The sequence below is a fragment of the Bacillus rossius genome, chromosome 17 (genome assembly GCF_032445375.1).
Source record: "Bacillus rossius redtenbacheri isolate Brsri chromosome 17, Brsri_v3, whole genome shotgun sequence".
Taxonomy (NCBI): domain Eukaryota; kingdom Metazoa; phylum Arthropoda; class Insecta; order Phasmatodea; family Bacillidae; genus Bacillus; species Bacillus rossius.
The window spans coordinates 29,085,296-29,106,639 of NC_086344.1; the positions used below are offsets into that span (position 1 = coordinate 29,085,296).

Genomic DNA, 21,344 nt, shown 5'->3' on the forward strand with positions numbered 1-21,344 from the left:
AGGGGTTCAACCCCCCCCCCCCCCGCCAACACTTTATCACAAAATCTTCAATTAATTTCTTATTCATCACTCAAACAAATTTCATATTAAAATTAATAAAAAAATTTTACTATTACAATATTTAAATTTAAGAACCGAAAACTGCTAAAATAGCACTATTTTACACCTTAAAATTCAAAATTCTCCCGGAGGGCCACGGACAACCCGCTTTAAAAGGTTGGGGGGGGGGGGGGAGGATGAGCCATGCTTCTTAGCACCCTCCACACACAAATCCTGGTTACGCCACTGGGTACACACAGCAGTTTTCTATCCGTCGGCGTTGTGGTATTTCGGCGTTGTGGTGCGTCCCCGTGAATAACCTGCGGACCTGGTCTCCCCTAACTTTGAATTCTATCCGGAGGCCAGAAGGAATCCGCGAAATTTCCGGGACTCTATTGATCATGGAAGCTGTTCTGTTTCTTGGAGACACTCGTGTAACGATGTTGGGAACCTGTCCTGACGGTGCGCCAGGATGCGGCGGTCGCCGGCGCGCTAGCCATGGGCGAGGAGGACTCGGAGGACGACGAGGCGCTGTTCGCCTACCTGGACGCGCGTCGCGACGCCGTCGAGCGATGGCTCCAGCGGCGGCGCTCTGCGTCCCGCAGCTCTTCGGCCGCCAGCCTGCAGTCGCCGGGGGCGGCGGGGGCGGCGGGGGCAATGCCGCCGCCTCCACCGTCTCCGCCGTCGACCGCCCCCGGCGTCATCGCGCGCGGCAAGCGCAACTCCGTCACCTCGGAGCTGTTCCACAGCTGGCTGTGCTCTTCGCCCGTCAAGCGCGCTCGCTCCCCCAGCAGGTGAGGGGGAAATCCTTCTTCCCGCAGACGAGATAGCCAAACGCCCGATCGTGCATCGTCGTGCTTTTTTTTTTTTTTTGACGTGACAACATCTAATAAATCGATGAACGCCGGCTGCACGCAAGAAAAAATAACATGACTCATTGTCACGTTCCGCCTGAGCCGAGCGTGCAAGAACCGTCCAACCACCGTGCAAGAAAATCTAACATAGTATCAAACAGGTTAAGGCGGGCTTTTTTTAACTAATTGTTCTTGATTATATTAAAAACATATTGTTTTAATTAAATTTGCAAAAACCGTAAATAATATTTGAAAATTAAAAAGTATGCAATTTTTCATCAATGTTTTCTTATGACGTTAACACGTAAAATTATCGTCCGTAAACCGACTTTACAGACAAAACCCCCCCCCCTTTTTTATTATCTACTGGCCAGCCCCGACCTCCATTTTGTTAATAATATTTGAAATTAAATAGTGTGTAATTTTTCAACAATGTTTTCTTATGACGTTATCCCATAAATTATCGTCTGTTAACCGACTTTACAGACGGGAAGCCTACAACTCACGTAGTTTCGGTTCCCTGCAATAATTTCCGAATACATCTTAAGTTTTGCGTTTTGGTATTAACGCCACTTCAGCAGCTAAATCAGAAGTTTCCAATAAAAACAAGCAGTTGTGACTGACCTTACCTAACCTAAACCTTCGATTTTTTTATTTTAAATTTTTGAGAGAAATCCGAAGTTGCACAAACGTGGTAGGGAACCGAAACTACGTGAGTTGTAGGCTTCCCTTTACAGACAACCCCCCACCCTTTTTTTTATTATCTACTGGCCAGTCCCGACCTTCATTTTGTCGAGGAAACTATTAAGCTTGCCTTTTTCCCGCGGGGAGGTTGTTGGCGGAAGGTGTGCTCGTCGAAAGTATCACGCCGCGGATGTCTGCAGGCCATAGACAACCCCCCCTTTTTTTAATATCTACCGGCCAATCACGATCTTTCACTTTGTCGAGGAAACTATTTCGCTCGCTTTTTTCCCGCGGGGAAGTTGTTGGCAGAACGTGTGCTCGTTGAAAGTATCACGCCGCGGATGTGTGCAGGCCACAGACAACTCCCCCCCCCCCCTTTTTTTATTATCTGGCGGCCAGTCCCTATCCTTCACTTTGTCGAGGAAACTATTTCGCTTGGTTTTTTCTCGCGGGTAAGTTGTTAGCGGAACGTGTGCTTGTGGAAAGTATCACGCCGCGGACGCGTGCGCAGGCCGGCGGGCAGCGTCCCGCGCCGGCAGCAGCTCGGCCTGCTGGACGAGGGGGAGCTGTTCATGGAGCTGATCCGCGACGTGGCAAACGAGCTGGACATCGACGTGCTCTGCCACAAGATCCTGGTGAACGTGGGGCTGCTGACGCACGCCGACCGCGGAAGCCTGTTCCTGGCGCGCGGGCCGCGCGACCGCCGCCACCTCGTCGCCAAGCTGTTCGACGTCACCGTCGACACGGGTGGGTCGCGACGTCACGGCGGCCATCTTTTTTTATTTATTTATTTTGACATTACAACGTCTAATAAATCGATGAACGCTGGCTGCACGCACGAGAAAATTGTCCCACTACGGATGTCCCACTACGGATGTTTTTTTTTAAGTTTATTTTTCCAGATTTTACCATACAAAAGATGGACATTTTTTAAAAAAAAAATTCTTCCTCAAAGAATATAATATATTTTTAATGCCTATAAATGGTTTGGTTGCAAAAAACCTATTACGGCTCAGTCTCAGGCCGAATACGATATTTCCTTTTCTTCTGGATCAATAGTTTCTTCAATGTTTTGTTATGACGTTGTCACGTTAAACTATCGTCCGTAAACGGACTTTGCAGACAACCAATTTTTTTTTCTTTTTTTGGTGTCCAGAAGTGACAAAAAGGACATGAAATTATTCCTATAACTAATTACAGGTGTAGACTAGACGTCGCCGAAACAGAAGTTCGAATTCAAAGAGTGGCAGCTGAGCTGAGAAGAGAGATTTCCTCAAAATTCGTAGAAATTTCCCTGTTTTGAGGTATAAGATTACCTTTTTTAAGGTAAAAATTTCCTCATTTTATTCCCCCCCCCCCCCCTCCCCCAAATGCCAGGGAGACTTGAAAATTCCACCAAACCAGCTTAAATTTCCCCATGGGCGAGCCGCCCCAAGCCGCTGAGATCAGGATCTTTGACCTCGGCCGCCATCTTTCAATTTATCGATCCGGCCGCCATCTTGAAAATACCGTAAATATTATCCGAATTTGCCAGGAAAAAAATCAAAATTAATAATAAATTAAGTAAAAAAATTTTTAAAAAATAATTTCCGCCGTATTGAAAACTGTCCGCCATCTTGAAAATCCATAGATATCATCCAATTTTAATGGATTTTTTTTAAATTTATAAAATCAATAATTAATTAAATTTTAATAATAAACATCATGTAGTTGTTTGGTATTAAAACCCAGCAAGGGAGCTCGCGCGAGCCGGGAGTTTTGCACGTTGGGTTGACCGACACTTCATCTCTGGATACGGTGCTCGTTTATTGTGTACACCCCATATGTTGGCCTACATGAGTGCCATAAGCAGATAACTTTAAAATATATATACATTTTTCCATAAGACAGAGTTTCGACTTTGACATCAAACCCGTTTTACAATCACGCTTATGCAACTGTAGGTAGCCCCCCCCCCCTTTTTCCTCACAGGACCTACTCCCTATCTTGCCACACAATGAAATATAATGAAAAATGGAATTTAACCTTGTCAAAAATTAGCTATATGTTTATAATATATTTTAACAATAAAAATAAAAATATATATTTTTTAATGTGACTAAAATAATTTTTCAAATGTTGTCAGGTTATTAGCCTTTCACCAAATAGATACGGGTTCGATTAAAAGGGGGTTGAAGGGTTTTTTTTTTTTTTGTAATTGGAATATGTACGTTGCTGTATGTCGGTGGGTTTTCTCAGAGTTCTCCCGTTTCCCCCGGCCCATTAGTACCGTTATTATTTGGTTTGTCTGCGAGATTATTGATGATTATTTATTATTTTCAGCATGTATTGTTGCGGCCTTGTTAAGAACGAGATATACGAAACCCGAAAGACAAAGTTTCGGTTTCAGAACTTTTTTTCAATGCCATAACAATTTACTATATTTTAAAGTCACGAATTTTACCTTCGTTTAAACTAGGCTCACTCATTAAGATATTTACGAAGATCACAATACAGTGTATATTTACATTGGATATTATTAGACTCAAAGTCATTCCCAAAAATTAATTAAGACCCTAAACACGGGGCGAAAGCTTTTTCAGCAGTCACTCATTATTTACTTCATGCATTGCTTCAAAGATGTAGGAACAGTTTAAACTAAGATGAAGTCTTTCAGATTTATTCTCTTCCTGTTAACCGTCCGTGAAAATGACTACTTGTAACAAGGAAATCCGCACATAAGCTGGCTACAAGTGCTTTAACGGAAAAAAAAAAGGGGGGGGGGGGCATTTTTCGGAATACAACTTCCTTTTAATGAGATATTCTAATGTTAGGGGAACAAGAATCATTAGTATTAAGTAAGGGTTGATTAATAGTGTGATCAATAAAGCACCAATATTTCAAAACTCACGATATTTATAACACTGTTTAATAACGTTTTTATGGAATTTAACGAACTAAAAATATTTATATGGTTACTGTGATTTTGCATTATTTTATAACATAAATTTTCGAGGGCATTTAATGACGTGTAATACTTTATTGTAAAAAAAAATGTTTTTTACTGTCACTAGGAAAGTCCTCGGAAACTCAGTTGCCAACGATTTCACTTGTAAAATTGCAATGTGGAGTTTTGTACCATTTGCAATTTACAAAGCTCTGCCTTGCAGTTTTACAAGTGATATCGTCGGCAAGTGAGTTTCTAAGGATTTTTCTTGTAAAAAGTATAAATAGTTTTCTTTTTACATGTTACAATATAAAATAAGAAAAGGAAGAATACCATTTCATATTAACAAAATCTGACAGTCGTTTGTGAGAAGTAGTTACAAATTTCACAAATACATCGCCTTTCTCCTTGTTCGAATTCGGAAGGGGGCCCCAGCTACCTCTTTTCCTTGCCTTTCCCTTGTAAATCTCCCCCATCCACCCACCTTAATACGCCCTAAAGTTGGCACATAAATATTCTCAGAAACGCAGCGCTAGCACAGAAGCTAGGTGGTATTTAGAGGCTTTGGTCACTAAAGTTTTCGAACTACACTGTTAAAAAAAAATTTTACCTTCAATTTACGAAGGAACGCTGGTTACAAATCTGCGTGAATTCGCAGCTATTGTGAAACCAAAAGAATATTATTGGTATATTAATGAAAGAATTCAAAAAACTGTGGTTGTCCGCAGTAAGAACGCACTTTTGTTTTGTCCACGTGTGTGTTTATCTTTGTTCAGAAGAAACATCCAAATTAGGAAGTCGAAACACGGCGTGGGTTTCTATGAAGATTCAGTTATTCGAAATTACGAAGAACTCTTTTAAGTTTGAGTTGAATCCTTCGTGTAAAAGTCCGTACATTTGCTGTAATTTTGTAAAAGTGTAGACTTCGAGTCGGGTGTCTGAGCGATTTGGAACTCTTTAACTTTTGAGCTGCCCCGCCCACACTGGGACACACTCGGTGAGCAGAGCTTCAGAAAAAACCCACGCGATTAAAAAAAAACTGCTCAGGATATTCCATGCGTAGAGACCTGTAAAATTCGCGATTTCAAATCCCTAAAGGATAGACTCCATGATCATCTACGCACTCGTGCAAATTACATCTGCTGATTGGTTACCGACTCGTAACACCTGTTGACTGGAATGATCGTGATTCGCTAATTCTTCTGTTAAAGATTTTTCAATGGCCCAGGAGTCCTTCAGATAAACTGTGGCCCAATCACTGAAGCAAAATAATGTCAAAAGTATTTGGACTTTATTCTATCGCGATATGAATCCGCTAATTTTACAGGTCTCTATCAATGCGGTGTCTTTTCACGAAAAATGAATTTAATAATAGCCGAGGGTGGATGAGTAGTTCCGCATTTTTCCTGATTTCGGTTTTTAAACTGGTATTTTTTGGAAGAGTGACAATGGCTGAAACGCGTGTTTTCAGACATGAAACTCCCGGTGTAAATTCTTGGGAGCACTCGTGGTGCTTTTATTTCTCCTGTCGTTTCATTTCTCCGCCGTGTAATGTTACGGTCGCCGCTCGATGCACGACGAGAAGACTGCGCGCCAGTCCAGAGGAGACACCGCGCTAGAAGGGGGACGCACCACAACGCCGAACGTACAATAACGCCGAATGCCAAATTGACTACAACGCCGACAGCTAGAAAACTGCTCTGTACCACAACGCCGAAACACATTAACGTCGAAAAATGTCATTGCAGGACTGCCACAAAGGTTAGGTTAGGTTAGGTAAGGTAAGGTTAGGTTAGGTTGTGGTATTTCGGCGTTAAGATACATTTAAGAAACACACAGAAATTCATTCAGTTGTTTTTCATTTTGGTCCTGTGCCCCCCCCCCCCCCCTCAGAAATTTTTTTCGTCGTTACTGTATTTCGGCGTTGTGGTACACAGCAGTTTTCTAGCTGTCGGCGTTGCGGTCAATTTGGCATTCGGCGTTATTGTACGGTCGGCCTTGTGGTATTTCGGCGTTGTGGTAACGACCCCGCTAGAAGCACCAGCGAGCGCCTCACGCGACAACAAATGCCTCGCTGACCGGACGGGCCGCTGGACTTGTCCTGTTTGTGTTCCAGAATTCGAAGAGGCGATCCAGAAGGCGCACGCCGAAGAGATACGCATTCCTTTCGGCGTGGGCATCGCCGGAATGGTTGCCGAGAGCAAACAGCTCATCAACATCAAGGATGCCTATCAGGTGACCAGCTTCGGACGTCTTTTTAGCGTAAATGGCGTAGTTTTAAATGTTGGTTGCCGGGCATAATTAGGGATCGGAAAAATTCGCGGGTTCAATGACCTGCAGGATGAACTCCATAGTTCTACCTACACTCGGTCAAATGTCACCCACTCATTTGGCTGCTGTCTTGTGAGACGTCCCAACGTAGCAGCATGTGATTCGATAAAGCTTTGGTCGGGCGTTTCTCATTAGCCCATAGAGTCACCCAGATGAGTTGTGAGCCAATAGCAGAGGCAGCACTGAGGTATAACTATGTATTTGTATTTTATCCTATCGCAAAATGAATTCGCAAATTTTTCCGGTTTCTATTCATAATAAACAGTTACCAATAACACCCAGGTCAGAAAGTACAAAATTCAAAACATTCCAAGTCCCAACACCTTAAAGTCCCAATACACAAAGTCAAAAACGAAGTCAAAACAATCCAACATCCCAATTTCCGAAGTGAGAACACGTGAAGTCTCAATATGCGAAGTTCAAATATGAAAATTCCAAGGAACAACTAAGCTATCCGTACGAATTTCGGTTCTTTATATTCAGGTGCCTGAATTCTGGACAACGAATATTGGTACATCGAGTGTTCAGACTTGAGATGGTTGGACTTCGAATGTTTTGACTTTTGAACGTTTTGGACTTAGTATTGGGAATTCACGTCAATTTAGTATTGGGAATTCACGTCGATTTTTTTTGACGTGACAACGTCAAATAAATTGATGAACGCAGGCTGCACGCACATTGTCCCACTACGGATGTCCCACTACGGATGTCCCACTACGGATGTCCCGCTACGGATGTCCCACTACGGATGTGTCCTGTTATTCTCATTGTACGCATGCGTGGCATCTCTCTTTCACTCAATTGGAACAACCATCGATTTGACTTTTCAATCATATTTTCGTCGTTTGAATAATTAATATATTATGTAATTTAACGATCGTCCACCGATTTTCAGCACAATCGGTACGGTTATTAAATTCCCGCCTACCACTATAAGAAATAAACATGGTGGACTATATACGTTTTTAAAATTTCCACAACACAAAACAAAATTTTTATAAATATATATAACATCAGAAACTGATGTTTCCAACATGGCCTCGTGCCGTGCGGTGAGTATCGCTGACTACCTATCGTAAGGTTGACGGATCGAATTCCGGCCGCTGCAATACCTACATTTTTGTACTTGTAAAATAAATACGGCGCGCGTGACACTACAAAAGTAATAAATATATTTTTTAATTAATGAATGCAAATAAAAGTAAATTTATCAATTAAATTGATGATTTCATTTCACACCTTCTTTGTATCCATACAAAATAGTGATGATTCAATAAAAATTATTCAATTTTATTCATAAAAGTATGCAGAGGTAGATTAGTAGTATAGTTTGGCCGGAACTGGCACAGGCTTCAGGCTGTGGTGTCTGTGGTGTTTTCCGCCATATTGGATTGTGACGTCACGGCGGCCATCTTGGATGAGCGTAACGGGACACAGCGTAACGGGACAAGTTTGACCTTGACTCCGACGGCCATTTTGGATTCGCCATCTTGGATCCGCCATTTTGGATGACGTCATTGTGTTCTCGAACATTCCGGCGATGTTTTTTCCGCCATATTGGAAGATGACGTCACCGTTGCATTTTTCGTTACGGTCGCCATCTTTAACTTTTTTATTTATTATCCGATTTTAATGAATTTTTTTTTAAAAATTATAAAAAAATTCAAATAATAAAATTTTAATAAAATACTTATAAAAAATACTTTTACGACACGGAGTTCGGAGTCCTCGGTTCGAACCCGGTGAGGGCAAAAAAATAAAAATGGCGACCGATCCTTCCCTCACAGTGGACGCAGGCAGACTGACCCCCACCACTTATGTCAATGCACATATACCATCAGGTAGTATGATGTCATGTCCGCCATCTTGAAATTTGGACGCCATCTTGAAAATCATTATTTATTATCCGATTTTAATGAAAAAAATTCCAAAATTCATAAAACAATTAACGTATTTGAATTCTGTTTGATTATATCGATGTTCATCCTTGGTTCGATTCCCGGCGAGAGTAAACGGTCGATCCTTCCTCCATGAAAGCTACCTAGACTGATCTACCACCACCAGTACCAAGGTATATATCATCAACTGGTATGACATCATGTCCGCCATCTTGTCTCCATCCGCTGGAGACCACCATCTTGTTTTCGTCTGGTAGAGTGTGCCGATACCATGTAGTATAATTATCTGGTAACCATACTTTTGTCCTCAACTGTTGACATTGACCTTTGACCTTGACCTTGAAATTTGACCTTAACCTTGAAATTTGACCTTGACCTTGAAATGTGACCTTGACCTTGAACTTTGGCCTTGACCTTGAAATTTGACTTTGTCCTTGAAATTTGACTTTGTCCTTGTCGACCATCATGGATCCGACATTTTATGTTCAGTACATGCTACCAGGAGCTACCACATGCTGGAGTACGCCATATTGTGTGTGTACCTGTATTATAGAGTAAATTTCCATCTGGATAATTTTATTCTAACCCGCTACAGTGCAGTAATCATTTATTATGGAGGTGCCCCCCGCCATCTTGAAATTCGGCCGCCATCTTGAAATCATGTAATAATGTAGCTAGAAAAGCGGGAAAAAAAACAAAATTCATTAAATAAATTAGTAATCCATATAATGATTGATTGGATCGACTAAGGTCCTTGGTTCGATCCCTGGCCGATACAAAACAACTATAATTTTAAAAAAAATACTAAAAAAGTGTTAGGTTTGAGAAAATAAAAACACCACAAGTTCTTTTAAAAAAAAATTATTACATAAATTCAATACACTACTACAAGTACATAAAAACACTGACAAATTACTAAAGCCTTTTGGATTCCTCGATTCAAACAGTCTTCTTATTGTACGGACTAAGCCTTTTACATGACTTTAAATGTCTATCCGATCCGTTCATCACCACAGCCAGAGACGGACTGAAGTTCATAGCACTTATATATAGTCTCATTAGCCGGTACAACACATGAGTCAAATCAATAACCATGTTCATTATACATCTCGGAGCATTTTCTATAATGACTATGTAAACTATCGAGACGTGAAATTAGTTTATTACACTTATTGCACTGAAATTGTATTCTTTGAACATTATTGGAACAACCGCTTCTTTCATGTCTGCGAGCATTTGAGGTGATAGTAAATGATGCACCACAGTATTTGCACTGATGCGAAGTACGCTCTTCATTAATTGAAGTATTCAATGCTGATGAAACTTCAGCTGATGGTGGAACAGCACAGTTCGAAGTCTCCTCCAGTGTTGTCAGAGGCGTTGCCAACGGGATCTGCTCCAACATCGTCGGCGCCGACGTCATGATTCCCGTAGTCGATGGTACATCCTCCATCGAGTACGACGTTAAAGACGGTAAAGATGCCATCGAGGTCTCAAGAACAGGCAATTACGCGACTTATGCACCAGAAGAAACAAACTAGGTTATCCATACACCGTCGACGGCAGAAACAAACTGAGCGTCCTGCTGTCTAGGACTCGTTTATATACATTAACCGGTTTGAATAATACGCTAGTCAAATCAAGAACAATTTACTAAAATACTAGAGTCAAAACCACATTAAAAAAATAGAAGCACCATCAACAAAAAAGGAAGCACATTTGGAAGCACCTTCAAAAAAGGAAAAACAATAGGAAGCACCGACTACGAAAAAACAGCACATTTGGAAGCACCGACTACGAAAAGGCAGCACATTTGGCAGCACCGACAACGAAAAGGCAGCACATTTGGCAGCACCGACAACGAAAAGGCAGCACATTTGGAAGCACCGACTACGAAAAGGCAGCACATTTGGAAGCACCGACTACGAAAAGGCAGCACATTTGGAAGCACCGACTACAAAAAGGCAGCACATTTGGCAGCACCGACAACGAAAAGGCAGCACATTTGGAAGCACCGACAACGAAAAGGCAGCACATTTGGAAGCACCTTCAAAAAAGTAAAAACAATAGGAAGCACCGACTACGAAAAAACAGCACATTTGGAAGCACCGTCATCGAAAAGGCAGCACATTTGGAAGCACCGACTACGAAAAGGCAGCACATTTGGCAGCACCGACAACGAAAAGGCAGCACATTTGGCAGCACCGACAACGAAAAGGCAGCACATTTGGAAGCACCGACTACGAAAAGGCAGCACATTTGACAGCACCGACAACGAAAAGGCAGCACATTTGGCAGCACCGACAACGAAAAGGCAGCACATTTGGAAGCACCGACAACGAAAAGGCAGCACATTTGTAAGCACCACCATCGAAAAGGCAGCACATTTGGAAGCTCCATCAACAAAAAAAAAATTTCACGTCTCGATAGTTTACATCGTCATTATAGAAAATGCTCCGAGACGTATAATGAACATGGTTATTGATTTGACTCATGTGTTGTACCGTCTAATGAGACTATATATAAGTGCTATGAACTTCAGTCCGTCTCTGGCTGTGGTTATGAACGGATCGGATAGACATTTAAAGTCATGTAAAAGGCTTAGTCCGTACAATAAGAAGACTGTTTGAATCGAGGAATCCAAAAGGCTTTGGTAATTTGTCAGTGTTTTTTTTTTTTGTACTTGTAGTAGTGTATTGAATTTATGTAATAAATTTTTTTAAAAAGAACTTGTGGTGTTTTTATTTTCTCAAACCTAACACTTTTTTAGTATTTTTTTAAATTATAGTTGTTTTGAATCGGCCAGGGATCGAACCAAGGACCTTAGTCGATCCAATCAATCATTATATGGATTACTAATTTATTTAATGAATTTTGTATTTTTCCCGCTTTTCTAGCTACATTATTACATGATTTCAAGATGGCGGCCGAATTTCAAGATGGCGGGGGGCACCTCCATAATAAATGATTACTGCACTGTAGCGGGTTAGAATAAAATTATCCAGATGGAAATTTACTCTATAATACAGGTACACACACAATATGGCGTACTCCAGCATGTGGTAGCTCCTGGTAGCATGTACTGAACATAAAATGTCGGATCCATGATGGTCGACAAGGACAAAGTCAAATTTCAAGGACAAAGTCAAATTTCAAGGTCAAGGCCAAAGTTCAAGGTCAAGGTCACATTTCAAGGTCAAGGTCAAATTTCAAGGTAAAGGTCAAAGGTCAATGTTCAATGTCAACAGTTGAGGACAAAAGTATGGTTACCAGATAATTATACTACATGGTATCGGCACACTCTACCAGACGAAAACAAGATGGTGGTCTCCAGCGGATGGAGACAAGATGGCGGACATGATGTCATACCAGTTGATGATATATACCTTGGTACTGGTGGTGGTAGATCAGTCTAGGTAGCTTTCATGGAGGAAGGATCGACCGTTTACTCTCGCCGGGAATCGAACCAAGGATGAACATCGATATAATCAAACAGAATTCAAATACGTTAATTTTTTGATGAATTTTGGAATTTTTTTCATTAAAATCGGATAATAAATAATGATTTTCAAGATGGCGTCCAAATTTCAAGATGGCGGACATGACGTCATACTACCTGATGGTATATGTGCATTGACATAAGTGGTGGGGGTCAGTCTGCCTGCGTCCACTGTGAGGGAAGGATCGGTCGCCATTTTTATTTTTTTGCCCTCACCGGGTTCGAACCGAGGACTCTGAACTCCGTGTCGTAAAAGTATTTTTTATAAGTATTTTATTAAAATTTTATTATTTGAATATTTTTATAATTTTTAAAAAAAAATTTCATTAAAATCGGATAATAAATAAAAAAGTTAAAAATGGCGACCGTAACGAAAAATGCAACGGTGACGTCATCATCCAATATGGCGGAAAACACATCGCCGGAATGTTCGAGAAAACAATGACGTCATCCAAGAATGCGGATCCAAGATGGCGGATCCAAAATGGCCGTCGGGATCTAGGTCAAACTTGTCCCGTTACGCTGTGTCTCGTTACGCTCATCCAAGATGGCCGCCGTGACGTCACAATCCAATATGGCGGAAAACACCTCAGACACCACAGCCTGAAGCCTGTGCCAGTTCCGGCTAAACTATACTACTTAGATTTTATCATACAAAAGATAGACAAATTTTAAAAAAATTCTTCCTCAATGAATATAATATTTTTAATGCCTAAATGGTTTGGTTGTATAAACCTATTACGGCTCAGTCTCAGGCCGAATATGATATTTCATTTTCTTCTGGATCAATCATTTCATCAATGTTTTGTTATTACGTTGTCACGTTAAACTATCGTCCGTAAACCGACTTTACAGACAACCAATTTTTTACTTCAAATGTTTCATCTTCAGTTGTTAGAACTTCGAATTCTCAGACTTCAGGTATTCGGATTTTGGGTATTGGGACTTCGAGTGTGCAGACTTAGGGTATTTGTACTTCAAGTGTTTTGGACTTAGAATGTTTGGAATTCAGGCCTTTAAACTTTAGGTATGATGTTTTTGGGTGTTGATACTTTTATTTCTATTTCAGTCATCCATACTTTGTTTGGCTAAAATGATATGGATAATATACAAAATATATCTGATGTTCAGATGGCAGGTATAAATCTAGAGCTATGCAAATAGAATGTGTACAGTGGTTTTGAACATTTATGGCTAAATCTAGTTACAGCTCATCTCTTGTTTCCCCTTTGCCTTTGTAGTTACTAATAAATGAGCTAAGTCATTACTTGGTTGGGTATGTAAACGAATTACAAAGATAGATACTTTTTTTAGTTTGTATTGCATTTCTTTTAGAAAAAATAATAATCTCTAATAAATAATGTTAAAATATGATTGTGATTGTTAAATAAAACTCATTAATTAATATATATATATTCACTTGTTTGAATTCTTTACTCTTGAGTGAAATAAGTGCATGAAAGAGCATTTTGTCATTAGCTCACTACTTTTCTTTTTTTTTTTTTAAAGAATTTATATTTAAACTCATTTACTAAAGTCCTGTGTGTTTCCACCAAGCTCAATAAACCAGATGTTCCCTTTTTAAAGAGAGAACTCGTTAATATAGTTCTCAACGTTGCATCAAAAAATGTAGAGTTCACAGATACATACATACTTTGGGTATTTTAATTCCCAACCCCCCCTTCCCAACGAGTTATTTGTAAGGCTCAGCCTTCTTACCTTTTAAATTAAACTCGAGCAGAATTTTTTTTTCACCCCCTGACAATTACTTGCCACCCATTTACCGTCCCACCCCTTTTCCAACACACCCCATCTTCATTTCGACAAGTTTTTCATCCTTTTTTTTTTTCTCTGTCTCACGCCTGCAGCACCACTTGGGAAGTTCGTTGCTCGGATTGTACGCCCCCGTTCCTCTCTTCCTTTATTTTTTCTCGCTCTCTCTCTCTTCGTCTCCCTCTTACTCCCTCCTCGAACATCCCACCCCACCCCACTCCCCGGACCGAATCCTGCGGGTTTACGACGTGTCCTGCCGAGATCCTGGCATTCCTCCATGGTCCTCCCTCTCGTGGCAACGAGGAACTCCGCGACGCGTCCTGACGGAGAGTCGAGATCGGTCGAGTGTTCTTTCTCTCTCTCTCTCTCTCTCTCTCTCTCTCTCTCTCTCTCTCTCTCTGCTGCCAGTCGACCTGAGGACTCCCGTCCTGCGGATGGAGTTATATTTCAGGAACTCGCCGGACCACAGTACAAGAGGGTCACTAGTTAATGAGTAGAGACCGGAAAAATTCGCGGGTTCAATGACCTTCCAGGATAGACTCCAATATCCTCTACACACTCGGGCAAATGCCAACTGTTCATTGGCTGCTGACTTGTGAATCGTCTCGACTGGGTGGCCTGTGATTCGACACTTCTATGAGTGAGGGGTCTCTAATTGGCCCTCAGTCCTCCAGATTAACAGTGAACCAATGACAGAAGCAGCACTAAGGTATAATTATTTGAATTTTAGCATAACAAGAATTGAACCCGCGAATTTTTCAGGTCTCTATTAATGAGTAAACCAGATGGCACAACGTTAATATAGTTCTTAAAGTTGCATCAAAAGATGTAGATTTCACAGATACATACATACTTTGGGTATTTTAATTCCCTGTCTGCTGAGCGACAGAGTTGTGTTTCTGCGATTCTTCAAAATGGCTGATGACTATAGTTAGTATAGATAGTGTAGCGTATTTAATTTTCAACGAAGATGATGGTCGCCACAAAAAAAAAATAATAATAATTTTTCACTGCTCTTTCACCGTCAGTAGTAAATTGTTGCGTCAGTAGTACCATATTTGTTTTGTTTTTTTATCACTGCTAAATATTTGGTGGCACCTGTATCGACAAAAATTTTCAGTGGTAGCAATAAAAACTGTTCTCTGTGAAATAAAGTAGGCGTGTGTTCAAACATCGTTTGAATTTAAAAAAACTTCGTATCCAATGTTTATAAAACTGACCAAGAAGTATATAAAATATAAAGTTCGCAGGCTTTCGCGGTTCGTTTTTCTGGAGTTTCCTGGCTTCTGGGTTGTAGCCGCGTCGAAGGGGAGGATACCGCCGAAGTTTCGGTCGACGTTTGCAGTCGCCATCATCAGGGAGCAGTTGTTACCTACTGCCTATGAGAGGTAACTGCTCCCGAAACGTCTGTAATATATTCGCCTTCGACGCGGCTACAGCCCAGAAACCAAGCAATTCCAATTATAAAATAATATCTCCTAGACCCATATAAATCCCTAACCCCATACAAATTCCTAACGCCATTCAAATTCCTAACCCCATACAAATTCCTAACCCCATACAAATTCCTAACCCCATACAAATTCCTAACCCCATACAAATTCCTAACGCCATTCAAATTCCTAACCCCATACAAATTCCTAACCCCATGCATATTCCTAACGCCATTTAAATTCCTAACCCCATACCAATTCCTAACCCCATACAAATTCCTAACCCCATACAAATTCTTAACCCCATACAAATTCCTAACACCATTCAAATTACTAACCCCATACGAATTCCTAACCCCATACAAATTCCTAACCCCATACAAATTCCTAACCCCATACAAATTCCTAACCCCATACAAATTCCTAACCCCATACAAATTCCTAACGCCATTCAAATTCCTAACCCCATACAAATTCCTAACCCCATACAAATTCCTAACGCCATTCAAATTCCTAACCACATACAAATTCCTAACTCCATACAAATTCCTAACTAACTATCATGAAAGTTCATATAATTTGCAGTGCAATAATTGTTAGTGACTCAGGTGAACTATTCATGTATCATTAATATATTGCATGCGCCCCACGATTTTTTTTTAATTTTGAAAGCTTACAAGTTTTTTCATAGGTATTAAAATTCACAACCACAAATTTTTCAGGAAAATGTTTATGGGGTTAGGCATTTGTAGATATGGGTTTAAAATATGTATGGGGCTAGGAGAACTATTTAGTCCGTTTTAAAAACGAAGTATAAAAAATTATCTATTTAAACATTAATTTCCTGATTTCAGTCTTGTGTGTGTGAAATTTGGCAATTGTTTTTAAACATCTTAAAGAGATTATGATAGACATTTGGCACATTTAAGGATTATTTCAGTTTCTCTTCACCTGACCATATCTGGCATGTAGAATTGTTATACCTACCTACCAATAGTTTATCAATCTGTTTAATGGTTTTTTCCCTGAAAAATAAAATAAAGAAGTCATAAATTCAATATTGCATTGTCATCCATGCTGAACTACGTTTGAAGTTTAAAATATCTAGTTCATCGGAGAGTTATGTTTAAAATTTATTTTGCGAAATTTGTACCGGGCAGACAAACAAGCAGACAGATAATAAATGAGTTACTATTGCATTGGCATACATTTTATGAGCTATGTTAAAAGTTTCAAGTATGTAGCTCGTCGGGAAGTTAGTTTAGGATCGATTGCAAAATTTGTACCGAACGCAGACAAGCTAACAGACGGACAAGAAAGCGAGTTAATAAAAACGTGGCAAAATACGAGGTACCCACTTTTAGTGGAATAATGATTTTTTTTTTGTTTGTGTGCGCGCGCAACGCTTTAACCGTGTGAAAGAGAGGAGATAAAGAGGTGGACGAGAGAGAATGGGAGAGATTCATTGGCTAATGCGAAAGTAAAAGCGACCACGCCCTGATATTGCATACACTGTAAAAAAAGGTTTTGTAATATTAACAAAACAAAACCCTCGGAAACTGAGTTGCCAAATATACCAATTGTAAAACTGCAGGGCAGATCTTTGTAAAATCACAAATTCTATAAAGATCTGCCTTGCAATTTTACAAGTGATATCGTTGACAACTGAGTTTCTAAAGACCATCCTTGTAAAAGTACAAAAAAAAGTTCTACACTGTAGTGTGATTCAGCTTATTTGAATATCTGTAAAAAAAAACATTACTTCTGATAGTAACACATATCAGCAACTTCATAAAATTAAACTTTAACACACGTCCTTCTCCGTTTTCCAAATAACAACACATCGAATCAAAACGTTCCATATTTTTACGACTTCTTTAATAAAATAAAATATTTAACAGAAATGAACAGATTAGCTTTAATTCACTCTGGTTACTGGAATAGAAAAGTAACTACATACTAGGTGCTTTACGAAATAATATTATTAGTTTTATTAGTCTGTTAGTTATTATTATTTTGTTAGTTTCATGAGCATCACCAACACAACAAATTAATAAAGTCGTAATCCATGTTTTGAGTTAATTGGTTAATTTACTCCATGCAAACCTTTTTCCAAAGATTAATTGAAACCCCGATTGCACAAAAATATTTCCGTACGGGTGAGAGTAAATTTCTTATTAACACGACTTAATTAGTACTAACGCCAACACCTGTCACAAAAAAAAATGCAATTTCAAGATATACTGATGTTCTTTGTTTACAAGAATAAAGAAACTCAACACTCCAAATTTAAAATGTCCAAACCTATTCCGAACTACAAACCAAACACCATATATATACTATTTATCTGCTTCATCGGAATCAGGCAAATCATACCAATTATTTCAATGGCTAAATTAACTGGTAGCCACGCATTCTTCACGAAGTCTTCTGATTTGTCAGCCAGCACAAGTTTGTTACATAATTATTGGTGAAGAAAGAAAAAAAAATAATAATTTAATGATGGAAAGCATATATATATGGAAGATTATCGTTAGTTTTGACACGATTTTTTGATTTCGGCAATAGTTTCAGGTTTGCGAATTACTTTTTTTTTCTTTTTCCGCCGCTGTTGGCAACCCTGGTCACGCAGAAGTGAGACGCCGAGGCGTCTGGATTTGTGACGTCGCGAATTTCCCACAGTCCCCTCTCTCTTTCTCCTCTTCTTCACTTCCCCTCCGTCCTTCACCCCCCTCCTCACAATCCTAACTCCACCCAGCTCTCTCATTCCCCTGAGGTGGCATCTCAGGCGCAGACACCACATGAGTGACGGTAATTCCACAGACAACACCCCTCCCCACTTGTCCTTCCTTCACGGTGTGTACCCTAGTGAGACTCTCCAGAAAAAAAAAAAGACAACACCACATCTCATCCGCACAGAAGGAAAAAAAGGTTATGTACGTAATTTCACGAAACGTTTCCTTTTGCAAACCAGATTCTACGAGAAACGTACAGTAACTTTGTACAACCAATGTCTATGGTTATTTTTGTTTGCATGTGTAAAAACACTTCTATCGAGATAATACTGAGTAGGCCTATTTCATGCGAAGATTGATGCTTTATTCAAGCATAATGTTACTGAACCATTGGAAAGATATGATAAAACTGAACAATTTGTCTTTATTTTGTTGTATAGTGCTTATTAATTTTTGCGCCGTTAATACTAGAAAGCTATTCAGGGAACGGTTCACAAATAACATTAAACTATTGAAAGTACTGGGACAACTCGAAGCATAAAACCCATTATTACTGAGAACACTATTTTGCAGGATACAGTTGTTTTCATGTAGGTGTACAAATTTACAAATATCTGTAGTTTTACATGAATATTTTTGTTCCATTTTTTTTAAATTTACATTATAAGTTCATATGTCCCGTTCCGAGTGATTATTTTATATTTACGTCGAACTCGATTAATATTGAATGCTTTTGGAGTAACTGAACAACTACATTATTTACATAAAAAAATTACTTTGCTATCTCAGGAAGTTATTTGAAAAAATATTGCTAATTAAAGTAAAAACGTGGTCAATTAGCAAATTAATATATTTACTATGTAAAGTTACCCAATTAAAAAATCCCCCCCCCCCCCCCCAAAATAACTTATAATGTTTTTATTTTGAATTGTTATCAATAGTAGGGTAATTTGTGATTGTGTAGCAAAAATATTAAGTCGCGGTATCTAATAATTAGGCGCAGGGTTAGGAGTTAAAAACTTTTGAGTCTCGTGGGGTCGTGAGGCTCGTTCTACTAAAAAATATTAGTAATTTATGTCTATAACTAATAAGCAAAAAGTTTCACTTCTGTCGCGCGTGGACTCAAAGAACACATTTTTTTTTACAGCCGGAAGAGTAATATCAGAATCACGGGTTACAGAAGTGAGTAGGTAACGTAGATAATGTGTACAACGTATGTAACAAATTTTGCTCTTTGGAGAAGGGGGGAGGGTTAAAAAAGTTTTTAATTGAAAAATCTTCATAGCCAGTTACATATGACAGCATCATCGCATGATTGCATATAATTTCAAATACTTTTGTAAACTTTAACACACTTTCTCATATATTTATATATTTTCGCATACTTTTTGGATACGTTTCCATACTTTTTTTATACGTTTACATTTTTTTACATACTTTCGAAACTTGTAATTCGTAACTCGAAAATATAATTTTTGAAGTTGGCATTAGAATTGTGACGATTTATATAGGTAGGCATTTCCACTAGGGTTATGTATTATATTTTATCTATCAGAAACCCATTTATTTATTCTTAGATGCCATTGAAGACATGGACATGGACAGTAAATTAAGTTATATTTCCACACGCACGATATTACACGTGTTTCAAATATAAGATTACCCTTAAAATATCCTATATTTATTAACGGTAAAGTTTCACTTATAACGCGCATGGTGGCCACAAGCTCATCTCTATGATGTGTAACAACTGATCTCTCAGTGTACGGCATTTGGTGAAGTAATTTCGTGGATGGAACGGAAATGTGTAAACATCTCGCTACCATCTGTGTCAGATAGCGTGCACCAAAGTTCACAAAGCCAAAGGGAAACTTAATAACTGTTTGATGAATTTTGATGTGACGTCTAATAAATCGATGAACGCCGGCTGCACGCACGAAAAAGTGTCCCGTTACGCACATTGTTCCGTTACGCTGTGTCCCGTTACGCTCATTGTACGCTTGCACCGCATCTATCTCTCTACCACTCGACTGTTTATAAAGTGAAGTGAAAAGTTAATGTGGTTTTCATTGCTTATTACAACAACTTTGGCAATAAATGTTAATTATTCTTGCATTTTAAAAATCTGATTACTAGTATAATTTCAAGTATTTATTCTTTTATTATTAAAATAAAAAATATTCAATATTATACATAAAGTATGCAATCTTTTCATCAATGTTTTGCTATGTTGTTGTCACGTTAAACTATCGTCCGTAAACCGACTTTACAAACAACCTATTTTTTCTATAATTTTTTTTGCTGGTATCGGAATAGTTTCATTATATCGTTTTAAAAATTTCGCTCTGCAAATCGAATGATCCTATCGTCAAAAACGTATCTGCTCCGGGAAACAAATTCTGGCGGCGTGTGCGGAAACTACGTGTGATACGCGTCAAGAAATGTAGTTGAAAATACAAAATTTGCGCGTTATATTAATCATGTTCGTGATTAGGGCCTATTTTAAAGAATTCTAACGTTAAATTTCGTGTCCGAGAGTTTCGTGTCATAAGCGTATTTGAATACGTGAGAACACGTGAATTTGCTCGTTAACCGAGGTTAGATGTTACACATCTCAGTCGGGTACTGTCTTGTATCTTATACATAGAGACCGGTAAAATTCGCGAATTCATTTCGCGATAGGCTAAAATACAAATAGTTATACCATACCTGCGTGCTGCCTCTGCTACTGGCTCGCAACTCACCTGAATGACTCTGGGCCAATTAGAAACACCAAACCAAAGCATTATCGAATCACAGGCTGCTACGTTTGGGACGTCTCACACAAGACAGCAGCCAATGAGTGGGTGACATTTGACCGAGTGTACGTATAACCTTTGAATATATATACTGTATAGAAGTCGCGAGTGGATAGGATTTACTCTACGTTTTTCAGAAGCTTATGATGAGCAGCTTGGGAACTTCACCGCTGCAGGGCGCTGCCGTAACGCCCTGTATCGTCTTAGGTTGTTATTTACACGTCAGAGCGCAGCACTGTCGCCCGCTGTCATTCCCCCGCACCCCTCCACCCTTCATTCACTGCAGCTCAAGGTCGTTCAACGGAAGGGGGAAGGGTTGTTTGAAGAGTTCGACACTTGTCCGCTAGGGACCACCACAAGTCGATGCCCTAGAG

The 21,344-nt window shown here is 39.5% G+C and overlaps 1 protein-coding gene across 2 annotated transcripts in view; it reads left to right on the top strand.

Moving 5' to 3' along the window:
• The window catches only part of LOC134540858 (cGMP-specific 3',5'-cyclic phosphodiesterase), a 274,843-nt gene that overhangs the window by 156,778 nt on the left and 96,721 nt on the right, over positions 1-21,344 (top strand). For both annotated transcript variants that reach the window (XR_010076524.1, XM_063383866.1), the window contains exons 4-6: positions 511-833; positions 2,089-2,324; positions 6,620-6,738. Coding sequence is in view for 1 of the 2 variants with exons in the window: in XM_063383866.1 (XP_063239936.1) it covers positions 538-833; positions 2,089-2,324; positions 6,620-6,738 (651 nt within the window). In the remaining variant the exon portion in view is untranslated. The remainder of the gene's footprint in view (positions 1-510; positions 834-2,088; positions 2,325-6,619; positions 6,739-21,344) is intronic.